The sequence below is a fragment of the Styela clava genome, chromosome 15 (genome assembly GCF_964204865.1).
Source record: "Styela clava chromosome 15, kaStyClav1.hap1.2, whole genome shotgun sequence".
NCBI classification, from domain to species: Eukaryota; Metazoa; Chordata; class Ascidiacea; order Stolidobranchia; family Styelidae; genus Styela; species Styela clava.
Genome location: NC_135264.1, coordinates 16,135,331 through 16,156,449, shown reverse-complemented (window position 1 = coordinate 16,156,449; position 21,119 = coordinate 16,135,331). Strand labels below are relative to the sequence as shown.

Genomic DNA, 21,119 nt, shown 5'->3' with positions numbered 1-21,119 from the left:
CAATAAAAAATTGTATTATGTCTCAGACTAATTAGGAATGTATATTGGCAAGAATCCTCCACCAAATATGTAAAATATCGAATTCTCCATCTGTGCATTATTAATACAATTAATTAGAATTAGCTTCTGTTAGTATTTTACACCATTGGGCATAGTATCTATTAAAAAGGGTGCAAATGGAAAGACGCCAGGTTTTCTTTATTAGACAATGCCGTGTATTTGAGATAATTGTGCGTAAATAATGCGAGTGAAATTTGAATATACCGCGATTATGCCATCATAAACATTTCGCGCCTGTCAAATTATGACGTCAAAGACCAAGTTCACGTCGTATCATTCATAGATCAATTATTATTATGACAGCATAATTAATCTCTGTTAGATCATAAACGAGATGACAATTGAGCTTTGTGAAGCTTTTGTTATATCGAGTAATTGAAATGTCCATGCTGTGAAAATCAGCAGGGTTAAACATCCTTCTGTTTGATACAAAAAAATTTAATCTACGAGTAGAAAGTTAATGTATCGTCTGCCACATCTATGTAACCTAAAATTTTCAAACTCAGTTTAAGCCTTTGCAGCGCGTTTTAGGCTATTTAATTCAAAACATTCAGTCATTCATTTTACCCAAGATATCGTACTGACGTGCCCTACTTCCTCAACTTGGGAGCATATTATGGCGTTTAATAGAATAGATCCCCGACGCAAGAGCACTGTGTGAAAGAACCAAAGCATTAGCAAAAGCCAATAGAAAAAACGGAAAGAAGTGACTGGAAACATCTAACGCCCATCAACAGTCTAAACTAAATTGATTCACATGTTATTTAATGTTATCTTATTTTATATCGCGATTTCTTAAATATAAATGCCACTGTTTCAAAGATAACAAATTTGATAATAAAAATTGCTCTAATTTTATCTTTGATTAATCTCTAATTGTTCTTAATGACGCCATAGTGAGGTAGATAAACAAGGCACGTTTTGATAATCGGTTGTAATGCCACCGATAACGAAACTTCAATATCATCATATTGAAGGACACCTGAATAGATATTAGATTAGATAACGACTTCGAAGTAACTCGTGAATCTTAACTTGCATAATAGTAATTAAGTACACATTGTAAGTGTATTACAAACGTGTCATTCAGCCACAAGAGGGTAATAGAGCGTCAATTTCGTGACATGATGGAGTAGGTGTTAAAAAGAATGTGCATTGAGTCCCAACATTGAGTTGCTGTGAATGGAATTAAAACCAATATACTCAAAATAATGTCATCACAATTGAAACTATAACTAATGGACTTCATACTCATAAATGAATGTGTGATGATTAAATACGATACTATTACTTTGTTTTGAAACATTTATTTTGCTAAAAGCTGATTAATCTCTAATTGGAATTAAAGACGTCATAGCGAGTTAGATAAAGCAAACAAGTTTTGATAAGGTGTTGTAACGCCTATCACTGATAACGAACCTTCAATATTATTGATGAGGTACTTCAACCGTGAATGCTCCAATACAGGTGTGATTCTTATTAAATACGACACTAATACTTTGTTTTGAAACATTTGCTTCGTTAAAATTAATTTCGGAAAGCATTCATTATGTGAATATACATTTGCGACAATGATTGACGTATCCTACTACTTGTAAAATAACTTTGAAAATATCTTCGGTAACACTGCACGATTTATCCATTGTTATATTTTTAATTCACACTATTGGGGTTTGACATCTTTTTGCAGAAAACCTAAGCACGAAAAATTATTATCACCATTAATCTGAATTCGCAATGGTAATCGGTACCATTTGATTTTACCCTTCTCCATACCGTGGTTCCAGAGTTTATTTTCATTAGTTTCAATTACGCTGAAAAATCACCATTCTGACTATTTTCATTACAAATTCTTCAAAAATAATGTGATAATTGCATCAGACTTTTGAAAATCGCCTGAGGCATTATAAAAATATAACATCTAACGATTTTAGACTATGGGATTGGAAAGCACGAATGGAGAAATCCTCTCGAATAAAATTTTGCGACTGATGTAATGTTTTTCAAAATTTTCGTAATGTTTGTCTTTATTTACTGACATTTATTTCATAATGATGACTCAGCGTGTCAACTTTTTTCTCACTCATTCCAATTTTAGTTGACGTACCGTGTACTGAGAAAACTTTTATGTATGCATAGTAGCCATGTTTTTTGAATTAAATGTTTATATATTCAAAAGAAAGAATCCTTGATAATGATGGGATTTTAACTTGAAATAATTCCAGTTGTCACTACCCAGAAAACAGCAAGGTGAAAAAAAATTCACTCAAATTCAAAGTTCTAAAAAAAGTATTTAGTAAAGAATTCCACTGTCGAGTCAGGAAATTTCTCTACGTCAAATAACACGTTAATATCAGTGAATATACTAAAAACAGTTACAATCAAGTATCAAGACATATCATCATTCCATAATTATATTTAATTGTTACGTTTCAAATGACATCATAATAACAAAAGAACTTTCGATGAAAAGATATAAAAATAGCGTAAAATTATATTTGAAACTGTGATTCACCGAGAGATTTAAATTATAGTTATTTATGTGTTATTTGATTAGTCACGAGTCACGATTTTATGGATTTTTAGAATCTTACTATAAACAAGAATGAGAAAGAGAGAGAGGAAATTTCATCTTCAAATAACATATTATTTGTCTAATGCAGTGCTTTTCAACCTTTTTCATTTTGTGACCCAATTTTATCGCCATTTTTTCGTGCGACCCACAATGAGATGTAAATATATGAGAAACGAAACAATATATTCCCATGCAAATCACTATTAAGGGGAAATGCATATTGAATATTATCAGAGCAAGTCTGAAAACGACGCATGATTCTAATTGTTACATTGTTTCATTATTGTTACGTAATGATAATGCCAGAATTTCTCGATCTAATCGAGAAAAATATAATTTTAAGATGTTATAGGGTTTTCGAATGAATTAGCTTTTGTTTTCAATAGACTTGTAGCATTTCACAACATTGCATTATTGTATACACACTGCGAGCAAACTTGCAACGAAAAATTGATTTTCTATTTTTATGCCGGAACAACAACTTGTTTACAAATTTATACAAATTCAATTCCAACGTCCAATCGATTTTGTCTGGGAATGCGATACACGATGATATTAAGTCATGTGAGCTTCCTGTATTGATTACTTTTGAAAACAATAATTAAATCGATTCAGAAACTGTGAAATGTCATTGCGGTTGGATTCGGGCCATCGCCAAGTAATTTTGCTATCTCTGTTGAATTTTTTCATTCATTTTAATTTTTTTGTTTTGCATTCTGCTTTACAATGTTAAACATACATTAAATAATAAACCACCCTCTGAGAGAGAAACTGCTGGGAAACGCCCAAACAAGCACTTTCATGCTGAAAAGAAAAAGACATCAACTTAGGGCATTATCTCTAAATTAATTTGTTTTTAAGCACTATATCTTAAAATGTGGAAATCGTTCATTTATGGACACTCTTGTATGTGGCTTTTGGTATACAGTGGATTCAAGCAAGTTCCTCAAATTCGTAACCCAGTTGCGTATGAGTAATTGTTCGTGACCTTACCTTGTGCCAACTCTCTTAAAGGAAAATTACAGTAAATCAGCAACAGTGTTCATACGCTATAGATATGTCGAATAATATTTAGTATTTTTTGTGGGACAAAGGCGAAAAATATCAATTCTTTCTTTTCCTTTAATGTCACATTCCATGAAAATATTTTTTTTTGCGATGTATGCAATGATATATGACTTTGGATTCTAAATAAAGGTTTGAGGAAGCAAGCCAATGCACGGGGCTTAGTAGAAATATACTTAATAGAAAAATGCTTGTCGCCGAAAAATTGCCGTTTTGCCGAACCGCTAAAACAACCTCATTTGACCTTTTTGAGGTGTTAATTCAATCGACAACCGTTTGTTTGTGACGTCAATAAGCGCTTTTGTTGTAGATTATTGACAGGTAATTAATCGATTGTGACGTTCCTTGAAATAACAATTGACAAAACGTTACGAATAGTTGTTTACTCCTGGGAATAATGATGATTGAATTCTTCAAATTATGATGTAACAAATGAAATTGCTATGAATGGGAATAAGAAAAAAATTGAGTCTAGTTAATATCAAAACTATAAAACTTATGAATTCTATTTTTTGTATTAAATTAACAGTAAAATGACAAATAATCTTAACGCTCAACATACGCGTGGATTAAATCAATATTTGAGGTCATAAATGGGTAATTGAAAAAAATGAGTTTATTTCTCCAAGAAATTTTAATGGTAAACCTACCATATTACGGATTTTAATCAGGTATTATATAAGAACATTTACATTGTCAGCGAAAATCCTTTTAATTTGTATTTAAGTGCCTAATACCGAAAAGTGGATATGGTGCATTCGTCAACCCATCCAGCATTGAATGGAACCTAAAACGCTACATAGACAAATCTATAGATATAGCTTGATAAACAATAATTTTCTATATATTCATTTCGCAAAAAAAATTAAATAACGTCTAGGTATAATAATAATTCTGTTTTGATGATTTGTTCAATTTTCGGTCCTAATGTGTCTATTTCGTGACGATATCATTTGATTCGAACCAAACCCAAATAAGTGAGAAAATGTTTTACGAAACGAAATGAACTCAAGTTTTAGTTGAAAATAAAACTGAGACACCTATAAGTACCACCAAGCACTCGAAGAAAAGAGAAAAGTCGATATGTCGGTTCAATCATATGGAAAACCACGGTTCTTGTTTGGTTCCTAGTACAGGCAAGGTATGGGAATAATGAATTAGCGGTTAAATTATTACAGTCATGTAAACTTTGATATATGTTTGGTAAAGCTACAACACACGAATATATATGATTCCATGGTCTTAAAAGTCAAGAGTCTGATTGGCCAGACGGGACCTCACAGAAATATATTAGTGTTAGTGTGCAGCAAGTCTCTTGAATCACCTGGAGTAGCTATTTTACTCTTGCTACAGCATCTTTGCATTACATCCATACACATCCACCTGCCCAAAAGCATAGAAGAAGAATGAGCAATAGTTCCCACAGAAACCCAACTCGAATATAGAGTTCCGTATACACAATATATAAATCGAAAGACTATTAAAACGAAAATGCTATTATTTCCGGAAACGAATGTTCGTGCAGTTTTTGCATAAAAATAGCAGTTACATAATCCATATTGACTGGCAAAGGAAGACTATTATTAATTGACGATTAGCACGTCTGGACGTAACAGACGTAATACATGAATCCATTTTCCAGAATATATCTATGAAAAGTTATGCGTAATTGAGTATCATAAATTATGCTAAAAGTTAAATGCACTAATTCAACCAATATGGCTGCATTGAGGATTTGATTTTTATGTAATTCGGACAATTAAAAGGTAACCAAAGAGGCGTAGCGAAAATTTTTAACATTTTTTTTGAAATGCAATTTTGTGTCATTTGCAGTAAGACATAAATTTTTACGTATTCCTCAACAACATTTTACTCCATTTTTGAACGATTGAATGAAAATCGATCGGGATTGGGTCAAGCAATACGGAAAAAGTTAATTGATTGAATGACGGAGTACATCGCATTGGCATATTCATAACATTAATAACAGGACGGTAAACCGCGAACAAAACCCAATATATAAAAAATTCCATCAACACAGAAACAAATTGAATAACGGAGTACATCTCAAAAAGAAAGCGAATCAATTCAGAGTACAGAAATTTTTGGCGCGAATGTAGGAAAATACAAATTTTGTTTCTGGTTATATAAAACCTTTTATAATAGTGCTAATTTATATAAAAAGATAAGGGATTCTCTCGGCCTGAACTAATTACTTAATTAATGATTTGGGAGTCTAACTGTTGATTGTCACGAATGTATTTCGGTGCACAGTTTTGTTGGTGTGAACGTCTGAATCATTTAGAATAAACAAATTTAAGGCTTGAAAATTTTGTTATGAGCCTCATTAAAGTATGATTCAATCTATTATTATTCAATAAATTAGTTATAATACACTACATTAGACAATACGCTAAGAGAGTGTGAAAATTCACGTCTATATGGGCGTTAGTAATATTAGTTACATTTACTTACGTATATTAGAGGCTTATGGGCTTAGTAGGGCGTCAAAATATATACTAATTGGCCAATTAGTGAGGGATAGATCATTAGTACACATTAATACGAAGGATTAGAAGACAAATATGCAAACTGAGGCTTAGCAGCTTATCAGCCAGTGAAAAGCGAGAAAATTCTCGTCTTGGGCTCATTAAAAATAATGCTGTTAAAATGGTTCAGTAATTTAAATTGAATTTATTCGTAATTGTGACAATTTGATTTGCTAAAATTGTACCCTTCATTGTAAAATCAGTTTTGCGTGCAGCATTGTGGCACCCCTCAAATTCTTATGTTGCCCTCTTTGGTGGCCACAGCCCCCGACTGGGAACCACTGTGTTAAAGATCTGCAACATGTATGGTTTTATGGGTCACGCAAGACTTGATAGAATTCAAAAATATACTGCCAGCGAAATCGATTTGAATATAACGAGAATATATTAATTATACGAAATTACTAGATAATATTATTAAGAATATCATAATCTCTTTCCACGAAACAGCAGGTATATTTTTAAGCTTTCGTTAGACCATAGGATAACTTCATCAGACAAAAAAAATATAGTTTGATCAAACAGCGAAACGTAAACTAATTTTTGCTAAATTTACATTTTTTATAGCAGTGTGGTAATAGTTGTATCAAAGATAATCCGAATTAATATATACTTAGTTTATTACGGAGCTTAGAAAGTGAGAACTTTCACGTCTAATAGGCTAATTATTGGACATGATTGGATACATAATTGAAAATAATGATATACAAAGCACGGTAACAAAGTATAGTGTGTGCATCTCATCATATTGAGAAGACGTGGGCATACTACGAACTGCGGGCTAAATCCGGCCTGCCGAGTAATTCAATCTGGCTTGCCTGATTCTGCCACAACCAAACTAAAACCAAATTCTGATGTTTAGCTATGAAATAGCTCAAGGAATTTGTCGAGCTTGCCGAGGCTCATTGTTATTCAATTTTTAACACTGCAAATATTGTCACAGTCTAGATGAGCGAAATTTTTGGCCCCTGCCCAAAGACCGTGACTACCCCTTTAACGTTCACGGTTAATAGGCTAACTAGCCTTTATTTCGTGTTTTCTCATTTTTAGGTACTCATGTAGTATGTGAGCCAAGATGGCGGAAGCCTGAACGTAATGTGTGTAACAGGTTAGGGTTAGGCCATAATTTCAGGTACAAATACTACGGGAGTCACTTGGCTGGTCCCCAAACTAGTAATAGAACTGAAATAAGGAAAATTGGAATAAAATTATGTCCTAATCCTAACCTGGTACACATACTACGTCCCGGTGCCCGCCATCTTAGTTCGCATACTACGGGAGCACATATTATATCAAACGATATGCGATATATAAGTTTTACACCGATATGTGTCTTATAATTTTATATAAGTTTATAAAATCTTATAAATTTTAGTAATATGCATGCGCATAATTATAGCTTGTAGCTAATTATATTTTACGTAAATTTTACGTAGTACAATTAAACATTTAACAACTCAAAGCATATGTCGTTATGAAATACGAATTGGCCAAATTTGCGTTTTAGGTTAAGATCCTCATCATTAAATCAAGCATAATGAAGAAATTATAAAATAAAAAATAATGAAGTATTCTTGAATACAATTAAACACTTATAAAAATACAGGGCAGTTGCTAGAAAAATCGAAAATTCGAAGGTCAGATGAGATCATGAATAAAACGCGTATAAGTATCGGTTGAATTGGAACGATATCTCACAAGTTAACCTTCAAAACGCCACAAGAGCTTGTACTTGTAGGTTAAGACACTGTCCTGAAATACACGGACGACATTTTGAACATTTATGATTGTAATATAACATATGCTTTTAAAAAACTTTGTAAAAGTGATTCTTTGTAAATATAAATAGCTGTTTAACAAATTTTCGGTTTTTCTAACGGCCACACCGTGGAATTCAAAGTGCGGTAATTTGTCTATGTAGGAGCGTGTCCGATTGATAGCTGTATCTAATCATAATCCGTTGCATGCAAGACATTCTAAAAAGTTCGACGTCATCTTGAAGAGCTCGTAAACCTAAAAACCGGGAAAATCGTAATTGATAGGATGTTTACATTAAACAATTAGGCGTTATAGCGTGTGAAATCGGAAACAATTGCAAAGTAATAGAAACTTATTTTACATAAAAGCTTTGGGTTCTGAGAGACTATAAACTTAATAAATTATGACGTAAGAATTCCCACGATAAAAAGACACACCAGGTAGATTTTAGAGTGAAAATCATTATTCCAAAAAAGCAAAGGTTTGTTCATTATCTTAAATATAATTCTGTACTATTTCGTTTTTCCATATTTTTTGTGACAAGCATACGTCAACTTCAAATTAGTATGACATCACTTGCTTGTTTATGACATCACGACTGATTATGATGTCACGTTTCACTTATGGCGTCACTTTATGACCCAAAACACTCCTCTTCATCGATAATTCAAACATTCAGTTTTTCTTTAAATCATTTAATAGAATAGAAACAGTTCATTACGCTATACTTAAATGGTATTTACACAAAGGGATGCGCGTTAAGCATAAATTTTTACGTGGCGCCGGCTATAAACAGACTCGCCTATTTCGTGCGAAAATTGTCCATATTAAGCCGTTATTAAGCCTATAATAAGGGTATAAATGGGGTCACATTTAGACATTTCCAAGACACGATTATGTGGAATAGGCGACGATAAAAAAAAACTTTAAATTCTAATTATATATTGTTCAAAGTTATTGTGGAATAGGTATGTAAATGACTTTTATTTTACAGTTTTTATTTTACCAAATCACAAAAAAAAATCGTAGCTTGGATAGTCGGTGGTTACTCACAGAATACCTAATATTAAAGGATGCAAGTCTAAGTGATGGGATGATACAAACAGGCAACTTTCAAATGATGTATAAGGTGTCCAAAGAATCTTAAAAAAAATTTAAAATTGCAAATTTAATTTATCGATATCATATATTGTTTTGGCCCTCACAGATTTATTAAATGAAGTAAAAATACTTGAACAATTACTGATTAAAAAAAAAAAAACCGGTTAGAATATATTGGGAACAGACTTCATAGCAAAATTGAAATTGTAAACGGACTTAATGGACGCCCTACTATTGTATACTTTCCCCTTGTATAAATGTGAAATTTCCAATTCTTTATAATACAAATGAATTAGAAATGATATCGCTATCAAAAATGCGTAAGTTTTCATATTTTCCGAATTTACACAATACTAGCTGACGTTCTAAATAGCACAGTAGCGTGATACAGTCTAACATTGCGTGGCGAATAACAGCATTAAAAATTCTGGTAGTTGATCCCGTTTCTATTTCTGGAATAGTTAGGTTCATTCGGAAGTTTTATGCAATGTGAAAGACACTAAAGTCGGCCAGTTATATAACTCAGATGAGAGATGTATTGTAAAAGAATTTTATATAACTTTTATGTTTGAAAGGAGTGTACCTCGGTTATGACCAAAATGAGTAATCACATTTCGTGTGATGCTCACTATGCTACCCTATATAATTGGTACATTGACCCCAATAGCGTGCCTCAAGGTGTTTACATACAGTAGCAAAAATGCGCGTAAGGGTGAAAATAGCGAGTCATGTTTTTAACAGGAATTAGCATCAAATCGTGTTTGTGTGGTTATGTTCGGGCAGATGGGGTATTCTCATGAGTTTTTGCGAGAAAATCTTATGGGTGAATCACTAATATCATCTGACTTTTTAATCATACTCTAACATGACATTTCCCAAACGGGGAGTAATCCTCACCCATAGAGAGGTATTTTGTCGTTCTTGAGGGGATTTTGCTTTGTATTTGCTGTTGTACAACTAAAATTGTTTAGTTCGTCATTACTGTATATAATATTTATTTATGCACACATTACAAACATTTAAACCGGGTGTAGTTGATCGTTCACCAACATTGATTTTTTCGTGTCACCCTTCGCCATGATATGTCATTTTCATGTATTTTTCTTAGTTTTTGTTTGGATCAAGTGTATTTTTATTTTGGTGAAATATACACAAATGCCTGATATGCACAAACCACCAACAAAATCGGACGTTCAAGGAATACACTAACGCTGATATCTAACTTAATCTTAACTGTTCTCTTGTTCACCCCTTTAATCCATACGAATCTTGGGAAGTGGTTCCTAACCTTTTGTTTAAATAACAAGCGACCCAAAAAAAATTTCAGGCGTCCGAATTTTGGGTTGCCACAGGCTGGGAAACACTGCTCTATACAACCTAATACTATGTACAGAATGATCCATTTGATTGGCTTTTATTTCGGAAAACGCCCAAAGCTGTTGGAATACCTTATCAATTGCAAAATGTTTATGCTACTAATCGGTGATCAAAAACCAAAATTTGAGAAAAACTTCAGAATTCAATTTCCGAATATTTTGAGCTAAAAAACCTAATATACTATACGTGAAGTATGAAATGGAGCGCACATTAATAGAGAAAAACCAGCTAAGAAGCTCAGTCGTGCAGCCAACCTAAAAATACGCAAAAAATATTTATCTGGGGTCTGGCCATAGATAGATTGGTCATATCCACTTTATGAAACCAGACTCGCCGAGTTGCCATACCAAGATAGGATTAGCGAAACCATTTGTTCACACGCAAGAGGTCGCACCTGGTATGAATTTGTTTTGATAAAGCAAAGCCGGTTCCACGAAACCGAAAATTTAAGACTTGACTCGTAATTTGTAGTGCACTGCAAAAAAAAATCAGTTAACTTCACTTTAAATGGACTGTGAATTTGGGCGAAGGGATATATATATTCCAAACTGAAATCATTGAAATAAAACGCCTATGATCAATGCTATAATATTTGGTACTCCCGTGGTGTGTGTGCCAGGTTAGAGCATAATTATATTTCGATTTTCCCTATTTTAGTTCTATCGCGAGTTTGGGTACTGTCTGTGTTAGCCAGGCGAATTTACCCCCTACTCATGGGTTTCAGCCCCTTTACCTAACTTGATGTAAAGTAGACGAACAAAATTAGTTTTCTTCATATTGGTACACATACTTCTGAAGCGCCATTTTTTGTCTATTATCTTACCCGACCTGGACTCGTAATCAGGCGAAACGTATGGTGAGAACTGTTTCAACATTTTTCCTATCTCGCGATAATTTAGAAAACCCCAATATCACATCAATGACCAATTAAAGTGTCCCCTCCCTATTCAACATTACACAGAACAGGTTCGAAAAATTTCCAAATACTTTTTATAAAAAAGCTCTGTTCCACCCTCTAATAGTAGTTTCTGTTACAAATATTGTTCCACGATCTGAATAAATTGGAGATTTAAGTTCAAAGAAAACACAATTCCAAGGATTATTCCTAAGAAACCTAAAATCTTCTCGCAGCTTAGGAATATATTACTTTCTTTCGCCGCTTTGTTTATTTTATTTGTTTATACATTTGGAAGCGTTAGGACAGTTATAAGGAAAACCGATAATACATTCAATGGTACACAATGATAAACGATTACAATATTAATTGCACGAATTTTTTGGTTTTTGGTTGTATTATAAGAGGAACGACTTTCTTCTTAATAACGAAACTCATTAATTACCTTGGGCAGGTGACGTATACTCAATCCGGATGCTCAAATTAATTAGGAGAAGTTAAGCCATTCATTAATATTTTATAGATTATGATAAATGATTTAAGTATTGAAATTAACCAGAATAATCAATAGTATTCCATAGTAAAGATTGTAAAAGGTGAGTAGTATTATAACTAAGTTTTAGAATACATTTAGAAGCGTTTTTGAAGCTTGAATATTAAACAAAATTATAAATTTTGTCATGTTGAAGAGGACAATTGCACCAACCATTATGTTTACCGAGAAATCATTTTTAAAGTGCACAAATCTAAAATGAGTTAAAGTTATGGAGTTTTTAAATTTGAGTGACTTAAACATGCCAAATTTTAAAATCCATGACAATATTAGCATTCCCAACTTCACGAAAATCTCCTCTTGGAACCACGCTTTATTTCAGATACCCTAAGATTACAGTAAATGCATTAATTTTAAATTTTCTTGACACAGTATCTACGTTAGACATATGCGTAAGATTAAAGGCGTATACGTACTTTCGTAATTGTCTATTTCCCGTGTATTATCAACTGTTCAAATTTAGTATAATTATTCCACCTCGATTAATTCTTAACAAAGGCGATTGTATAGTGGTTAGACCAGTGATTCTTGAGAATTCTTGAAATGAGCTATGAGTGTTTTTGAGCCTACGGTCAGTACCGAGGAATATGTTTGGACTGGAATTGAACCAAGGTTTGGAAGTTCAGTTTGACAAGTTGATAAATAGAATAGGAACTAGTTTGGTCATTGACGCATTTACTGTTTTGTTTATAGCACTAAGAAATTTGATACTTAGAAATTTTTACGATTTTTTGGGCCTAAGATTTCTTTAGGCGCTGTTCTTTAGGCGCTTCAAATCTCCCATTTTTGCATTAGTGGCGCGCGCTTTGTACAAACGATCCAAAATATTAACCTCAAACATCATTCCCATAACCCTTACAAAACTAAAAAGATAAATGAAGAATTTTATAAACATACATTCGAGGCACAAATGCGTCTTGAGATATTGATATTGTCTTTAGATTTGGTTTGTAAAAAAATTGCTTTTGCGCTGTTGCATATGAAACAATCCAAATGTTTATGGTACAGGGGAGCTGAAATCGAAATAAAACCAATAATTCCTAACGCATAACGTTCTAATAAAATTAGATTTCTTTGCGTTTACCTAACTGAGCCGTTTCGTTTTTTTTTCCTAGCAAAACAAATCAGTTATATCAGTTCTAAAATATATATTTTTGTGTATTTTTCAATCCTAAAATAACAGTTTAGCTTGTAATGTGTATTTTAACTCTATGGGGTAGCACATGAAGGGCGAAATACTATGGAAAAGATATCCGTATCTATCTGTAAGGCCGAGTAAACAAGCTATGTGTGTGAATTCGAACGAATTGGTCGATACGAGAGAGCGATAGCTGGCGAGCAAATAAAAAAGAGAGAGAAATAGGAAAAGCGCTGATAAGAGAGAGAAAGGATGAAAGAGCGCGAATAGTGATAAGATACGGTTATATATAAAGACTGGACGCGAAGGGTATTTATATCATATTTCTTAGTTAGTTCACGAGTTAGCTGCGTTTCAAAGCTTTCTGAAACCAAGTTATCAAAGCTATATATTTTTTGACGTTGAAGATAATGGTTCTTGCGTGTAGTCAAGAGCCAATCTGGACAGAACACAGCAGACAGAGTTATATCAAACCAGAGACAATTTCGGAATACGTTCTTGTTTCAAATCCAACGAAAATCGAGATGGCAGCATCAAGCGTATATGGAACTTTACCTCGAGCGCCGAAACTTCACCGACGCCAGATGAGCGAGGCTTCACTCCCGATAAAATATCACACCGCTCCCGATGTCAAAGAAAGAAAAAAGTCGTTTTTTGCTGGACTTGCTAATAAAATAAAATACGCCGTCGATGGTAAACCAAGCAACCAGTTTCATAGAAAACTACAATGGTCACCAAGCGAGGACATAACCAGTAGCACTGGTAACCTACACAGGGAATACTCACCAATGCCGGATCGTAAAAGCCAAGACCGACCACACAGATTATGGACCCGGGGACTTGAAAGCGTATATGCAAGCCAGCGTAAGCACTCAACATGGAAAAAACCTATTTCAACTAAAAAGGGATCTATCGCTTCGCCCGAATTTGCGAGTTGCACTTCTTCAGACTGTTCCAGTCCCACGTCTTCGGTCCCATCAAGCCCGGAAAGCCACCGATCGTTTTTAACCGGCAACGCCAAACGGGCACGCCGATCCCGTAATTCAAATAATAATGGATATATTTCGAATCGTGATAGTTTTGGAAGTCAAAGTCCAATAGAAGAAACTAAAAAATCGGCGGGAAATAAAATCCTCATCGTTGGCGCCGAAGGCGTAGGAAAATCAGGTAAAAATCTTTTCTAAACTTTATGATTACAATATACATAAATACATTGTTATAATAGTCTTTCGAATCTGCAGTTACGGCATTGTAAATCTTTTTATGGGACGTAATTGACGTTAAATGACTTTAATTTTTCCGATTATCATAGCTTCGGGCACATGGCGGCTACCCACGGCTTCTACAACCCATAAAATTTTATTGACCGTATAATATGGAATAGAAAGTCTGAGAAAAATATCATAATATTTTAAAAGTCGTAAAATAATTATTTTGGTAACGATTAGGTTTTAAAACAAATTCGTAGAAGCGGTATTTTTGTTGAAGTAATTGTGTTATCAGAATTGCAATCTGATTTCTGATTATGAGGTTATAATTAATCTTAACAGATTAAAAGGCTTTGCGCCAAATGAGTTTTATCGCCGCTAAATAGAACATGCCTACCATGGCGCATTAGCCGCGAGTGCTTCCTGCTATACCCCTATCGGCAAACAAGGGTTTCAATGAAGCGTCGCGGTTTCGCGTGCCAGTAGGAAGATAAGGGCTATTGTTTCTATATTTGCTGGACTTGCGTGAGAGCGAAATTACTGTTTACGCTAAGCCGTTACACTTAGTAACTTTCCTATTTCAAACAACCTTTACTTTCGCGATTAGCAGGCCGTGTCGTTTAAACAGACCGGACCCTTATTTTCATTCCCTTGAATTTTGTAAATTTAAAAAACCAAAACAATATTTTTTTTGTTCCACGAATAAACTTTTTAATTAGCAATACTCCCAGCTGACTTGTTTTGCGCTTTTACTAGTCATAAGACGACACGTGTATATTCAGCGCGATTTTTATTAAATTCCCGCAGCGTCTTCGTTCCGCACGCTACGCGGTTAAAAATGTTTTCACAACCCCACCGAGGGAATATTTTTTGTTGTTCGAGGAATTTCTGAGACTCACCCCACAGTGGGTTTATCCTAATATACAATTTAATTATTGGAATTGTTTTCTTCAAATATAGCTCAATTGTTAAATTGTTTGGCAGACTCCTTCGAAACACGAATATATTTTACTTACTGTAAAATAAATATTATGAAAAATTGACAATGTTTTTGCGGTTACAGTCGTAAAAATTAATCACGGAAAGACAGTGGCACTCATTTCGCGCCGTTTTATTGCACCTGTCTATACGATTGTATGCAAAACAATCGGGTAATTGATTATTCATTGTTAAACTTTACGATGTCACACAATAAAAATTGTGATATCACAATATTATTTCAAAACAAGTTTTTGAAGAGCTGAAACGAGTGCAAAGCACTCGAAATGTAAACCACTTGGAACAAGGTTGAGAATTCCATACTTTGCGCCTTGAAAACGGCGCCAAGACTTTTGCTAATATCACAAGAACATTGAAGTGTCTCACACCTTAATCGAGCATTTCGGAAATGCTTTTCGAGTACTCGTAACCACGTTTACTGCGATAGTATTTACATAACTATATGGTTGTGTACCTACTTGTTAAATATACGACTATTTTGCAAATTTCAACACGCTTTGTCAAATTTTTAAGATTTATCGGAAACTTGAATTGTATACATAAAAATATTAGGGTAAAATTTTAAAAGAATACCAAAATATATATTTACATTTTGACCATGAGTAATGAATATTCTCGAATGACTATTACGCAGTATTACTGAGTTCACTGGCTTTAAAAGCGGCATTAGATACTTATCGCTGTAATTTTAGAATTCATCGCGTGAGCTCGAGACTTGTTCGCATTTACCGCAAAAAGTTAACAAAACATTCCTAGCAGTTCGAGGGAGTCCGCGCAATGTATCTTTCGCAACTAAAGTTCATATATAAAATTTTGAATTTCGGGGCAACTATATATATCATGTAGTATACTAATTAATTTGTTAGCAATAAATACTAATAACATCATAATTTTAAATTCAATTTCTGTGCCAATGAACCAAAAGGGTTAAAGGTATAAGGTTTCGTATAGGATCACGACTTAAAGATAAACAACTACGCTAAGTCGACCGATAGCAAGAACCTGTCTATCGAGCGCAATATTCAAAACAAAGAAAAATCCGATTTACGCGCAATAAAGAAACAAAGGCCCATAAAAAGTGATCGTATGGTACAATGCCGTGACTGCACGCTATGTTAAACCATAAATAAATTTTGAGGTGGATTTTTCGTAAAGAAAAGTCATTTGTACCAAATTTATGTTTTATTTTTCTTTTCCAGCCCTCACTGTGAGATTTTTGACGAAACGATTCATCGGAGAATACGCTCCAGAAATCGGTAAGTTGAATTTCATAAAAAAATGTATATTATGATATCATATATACAATATTCAATTCCTCCCACGATCTGATTCCATTTTTTACATTCCAATCTTTGCATGGGACCAAAAAATGTTGTAATCGTATTCCGATAAGTGCAATGCATTCCTATTTATAAACGACCACATAGCTCGCCTGGTCCCCTGCACGGGTTTCTGATTATTTCCGTGGGACGATCTACGGGAGGCCATTTGAATCAATATTTACTAAGTTGTCTAACAAGATATACTGAATTCGATTTCACGAGTTGTCTGGTGGCTTTACCGGTTTGTCTTCTGCGGACGATCGTATGTTTATTACGTCATAATATTGTAATAAATTTTGTCGTCTTCTGTTTCAGAATCCATCTATGACCAAGCAATCAACCTCGACGGCAAAGACGTAAATGTTCATCTTTGGGACTCAGCGATTCCGGATATTCATCAGGTAAATTTTGCTACAAAATATTTCATTCATTTTTAATTTTTCCGTAAAATCATTTTAAATTTTTGTCACGCGAAACGCATCAAATCTAGACACGTTTTCCCCGAAATTTTAGTTTTATTCCACAACGATAAAATTCTTCAGATGAAACTGTCATAAATTACAGATAATGTCAACTATGATATCAATTAAACACGACTCGTACTTGTGGTATACATTTTGGGATAAAAATCATAAATATTTCATCGCTTGACAGCAATGTCACTTAGTTTAAATTCCGACATTTTTCCGCCACGTTAAAATTATGACTTTATGTAAGACACGCAACGTAACATAGTACCTCTAGGTACACGAAAATGGAAATATAGAGTTTTCGAAAATGAAAATCTATAATTGGACTTTCGGTGACTGATACTTAACATTAATTGGTTTCTAAATTTGTCAAAATGATTCAGTGAGAACAATATTTTTTAAACCATTTAGCGATAATTTTGAAGTGACCATTTCATAAAATAATGATATATATATGAAATATAGTGTCGGGTACGTCCGAAACTTTGCAAATCTTGCTAAAAATTCCTGTGTTATCATTGAAAAGAATATACTCGATCTGGTACCTGGGACTATAATGAGGGTAATTTCAATTCTTATTCGCTTATCTGATGTTGTGGTGATCGGCGCGCAAGTCAATGCGTCAGTCAAGGTTGTTTTCTTAAGATATTTTAAGCAGAGCTAGTCACGGTTATCCCGTGGTTACATATACAATAGATACCTTTGTGTAAAATAAACTTCGCGAAGGGAATCGAAGGGAATATTTTCACACATTAATGTCGCCGGAATCATCATTTCTTATGCCATATGAGTGTGAAAACACGTATTAATCACATAATATTAACTTGTTTGTATCAACTGAATAACACGGGGGTTCATATGTATGAGAATCGTTACTAAGACTTATAAAGGGTTAATTTTTATATATCGCTCGAAGTGTATCGAATCTGCGTCTCAAGAGAGCCTTGCGTGCAGATGATGTTGATTAAAATTTTCGATAACAAAGTGTTCCTGTTGAAATTTTATAAAAAATTCAATATTTTATTGAAATTATTAATCCAATCGTCGAAATAAGAAAGCAGCCATGGTTATAAGTTATGTTACTTCTCAATACTGGATAAAAAGTCAAAGTAAAAACAACTTTAAAATGAATTGTTGTCTGAGGGAACACTGTAATTTCAGCATTAACGATATGCATGACACACAAATACGGTATTTACTCGAACTTTCCCCCAAGTTAATGAAAGTTTGAACTCAACAGTAAACAAAACCATCCGGAAATAAGGGTAACTCAATCTATGTCATGGTCCACGCGCGCAAAAACAAATTCCTTTTCGACTGGTTCGCGCTGGTATTGCATGATATTCTACAACTCAAAAAATAAAAAAATTGTAAATAAAAAATAAAAACATATTAAAAGAGCAATTAGAAAGCAACAAATAAACAAAACACGCTTTAACTGTCACTTTAATCCGATTCAGCGCGCGAAAAATTCCCGCGATTTTAAACCACTGTCAAAGGTTATATTATGACGCCATAATATGGGCGTCGATGAAGATATTCGTACTTGAAGTTGTCAAAAAGGATTCGATTTTTTCATTTCAAAATATTTTAAACCGATTTCACCCAAATATTTTAAATCTTTTACGAGAAACCTGAACCTCATATTTCATATCGTCAGATTACATGCGTTTCGTGTGACATAATGGTTGGTATTTAGTACATAACTCAATGTTTTTCATATTTGGATTCAAATTTCAAATATTGTTTTATTTTATTTTCAGAAACCACACGACGAAAGCGCAAACAGCGACAATTCTACATTATCTCAATCATCATCACTCATGTCCGTTACGTCATCAGGAGACTCTTGTCGCCTTAGCAACAGATTCTCGAGCAGTAGCCTCGAAGACGAAACTGTAGCCGCGAACAATAATACTCTTTCACGAAAGAACAAACTACGTCATACAATCAACAAAACCATTCGACGATTCCGTAGCGCGGAAGGAAGTGACGACACCGATGATGACACCATTACGTCATCAACACAAAACTTAACAGAAGCTGAACGTCGCCTCCGATGGGCCGATGCAGTAGTTGTAGTATACAGTATTTGCGACCAATCATCCTTCGAAGCTGCCCGTGACGTCATTCGTTACATCAGACAAACCGAAGCTGTTGAAATTTGCCGCCAAGGTTCGAATCTCGACCTTGCCGCATCCCGAATTCCAATTTTACTTCTTGGAAACAAGAAAGACTTAGAACACCGAAGGCGAGTGGACTCAAATGATGCCAAAAAACTTGCCTCAGCATTCGCATGTTCATTCACCGAGCTATCCGTATCCGACAGTTACGAACCAATTTCTGAAGCCATGAAAGAACATTTGAAATATGCGCGAAAAGTCGCGAAACATCGCGATGGTTTTAAGTCTAAATCACGTAAAATGAGACGGTAAATGGTTACAATGTTCAACTGTTTTTGGTTTCTACTGTGTTTTTAATTTCGTCAAAAACTTCTTTGACGTTAAATCCTAAAATTGGTGTTTTTTGACCTAAAATTTAAACAAATAATTAATATAAATGAGATTAAATATTCTTCTAGCGTTTTTATCTACTTTTCCGATTATTTTTTGTTTTTAAAAAGTTCCTGTTTGCGCTTTTTTCTGTTGAAATTTGTTTTGTGTTTTTATTCTATATAATACTGCAAACGTAGCTGTAGTCATTAATCAACACTTTAACAAGCCCTGTTTTGTTTTAAAACATTTTCAATTAATTTTTCAATAGTTGAAGAAAAAATTGAAAATTAATTTTAACACTAAACATGGAAGTATATATGACGGTTTGTTTTTCAACAAATAAAATTAATTGGTGTTTTCCCGCCAAAAGTTCATCAACTAAACATGTGATAAACATTTGGCGGGAATATATTTATATTCATGTATAATCATGTCAATTGTGCGTTATTCTTTTTTTTTTTTTAATAATAAACATTTTTGCTTGCATCAAAAATCTTACTCTTCAAAAATCCCCCCTCTCCCCCCCCCAAAAAAAAGTAGATTAATGCACACTTGACATTACTGAGTTAGAATTTATCTTTGAGTTAATTATGGTAACATGTTTGACCATACCTGAACTTCTAGTAACTTCAACTTCACCCCAATAGTCAACAACGTATGGTTACCTTGCCTGAATTCTTTCTTTCGTTGTTCTTTCTTTATATGTTGGCGTCTCCAACTGCTATGTTTTCTTTATTGGCCCGATGTTATGGTTTTTGTGGGTCGGCGATCCACTGTATACAATAAACAAAAAAGAAAAGAAATTTTACTTGTACTGTTTTGAGTTTGTGGCAGACTGGGGTAGGTAGGTGAAAATATAGGAACAACAACGCGGAAGTAGGTCAAGTTTTCTGGGATAGTAGCAGCTCTGATATGGAAAGATTATGTCCATTAGCATACCCCAAGCATGATATTATTATAATACTTTCAATATAATGTTTGCGCAATCCAGTGAAAGTTGTTTTGTTATGATTTAGATATAAAACTGGGCAAACGTTTAAAAACGTATAGGAAGTGAGATCCATCACAAAACAGGTGTTACGATGATAACTTTTTGTTTCAACAGACTCTGATCGCAATCGGTCATTTCAACCTTGACTGACGCATCAGCCTGCGCGCCGATCACCACAACATCAGATAAGCGAATATGAATCGAAAGCGAATTCCAACAAACACATTGACTAGGAAAAATTCCAACTAGTTTCATTTTGACAATATTGCGCGGAGATTGACCGTAGAATCAAGAACAGGGAGCTATGTACCCTGTCACTTGTTGCATATATGATAAAAATAAGCGTAATGAGTTTTAATTATGTAAACGTAGTGTTCTGAATCCGTGCAAATGCCCATACAACAACAGTTTTAAATTTTACAAGTTGCAAATGAATTGTAGTGAGCTATATTCTCCTTGAATCGACCGATCATGGGTGGGGAGATTAATATCGCGAGTTTAAATCAATGCTCGTCTTAGGCCATCGTACTGCATGTCCCCCCACGCATGGTTGCCACCATGTA

The 21,119-nt window shown here is 34.0% G+C and overlaps 2 protein-coding genes across 3 annotated transcripts in view; one reads left to right on the top strand and one right to left on the bottom strand.

The window, feature by feature from the left end:
• LOC120333760 (uncharacterized) overlaps window positions 1–21,119 on the bottom strand; it is a 199,786-nt gene that overhangs the window by 50,140 nt on the left and 128,527 nt on the right. For both annotated transcript variants that reach the window (XR_013480553.1, XR_013480552.1), the window contains exon 6: window positions 20,231–20,338. The gene's annotated coding sequence lies outside the window, so the exon portion shown is untranslated. The remainder of the gene's footprint in view (window positions 1–20,230; window positions 20,339–21,119) is intronic.
• Window positions 13,388–20,368, top strand: LOC120333761 (uncharacterized). The gene is made up of 4 exons (XM_039401120.2): window positions 13,388–14,238; window positions 16,478–16,534; window positions 16,916–17,001; window positions 18,834–20,368. The coding sequence occupies exons 1-4, from the start codon at window positions 13,482–13,484 to the stop codon at window positions 19,503–19,505; spliced, it is 1,572 nt and encodes a 523-aa protein (XP_039257054.1). The 5' UTR covers window positions 13,388–13,481; the 3' UTR covers window positions 19,506–20,368.

Excerpts from the sequence above, each read along its gene's own strand:
- LOC120333761 (XM_039401120.2), top strand. The coding sequence starts at position 13,482 with ATGGTTCTTGCGTGTAGTCAAGAGCCAATCTGGACAGAACACAGCAGA. Across the intron at positions 14,239-16,477 it reads CGAAGGCGTAGGAAAATCAG|CCCTCACTGTGAGATTTTTG; the intron begins GTAAAAATCTTT and ends TTTCTTTTCCAG. Across the intron at positions 16,535-16,915 it reads AGAATACGCTCCAGAAATCG|AATCCATCTATGACCAAGCA; the intron begins GTAAGTTGAATT and ends CTTCTGTTTCAG.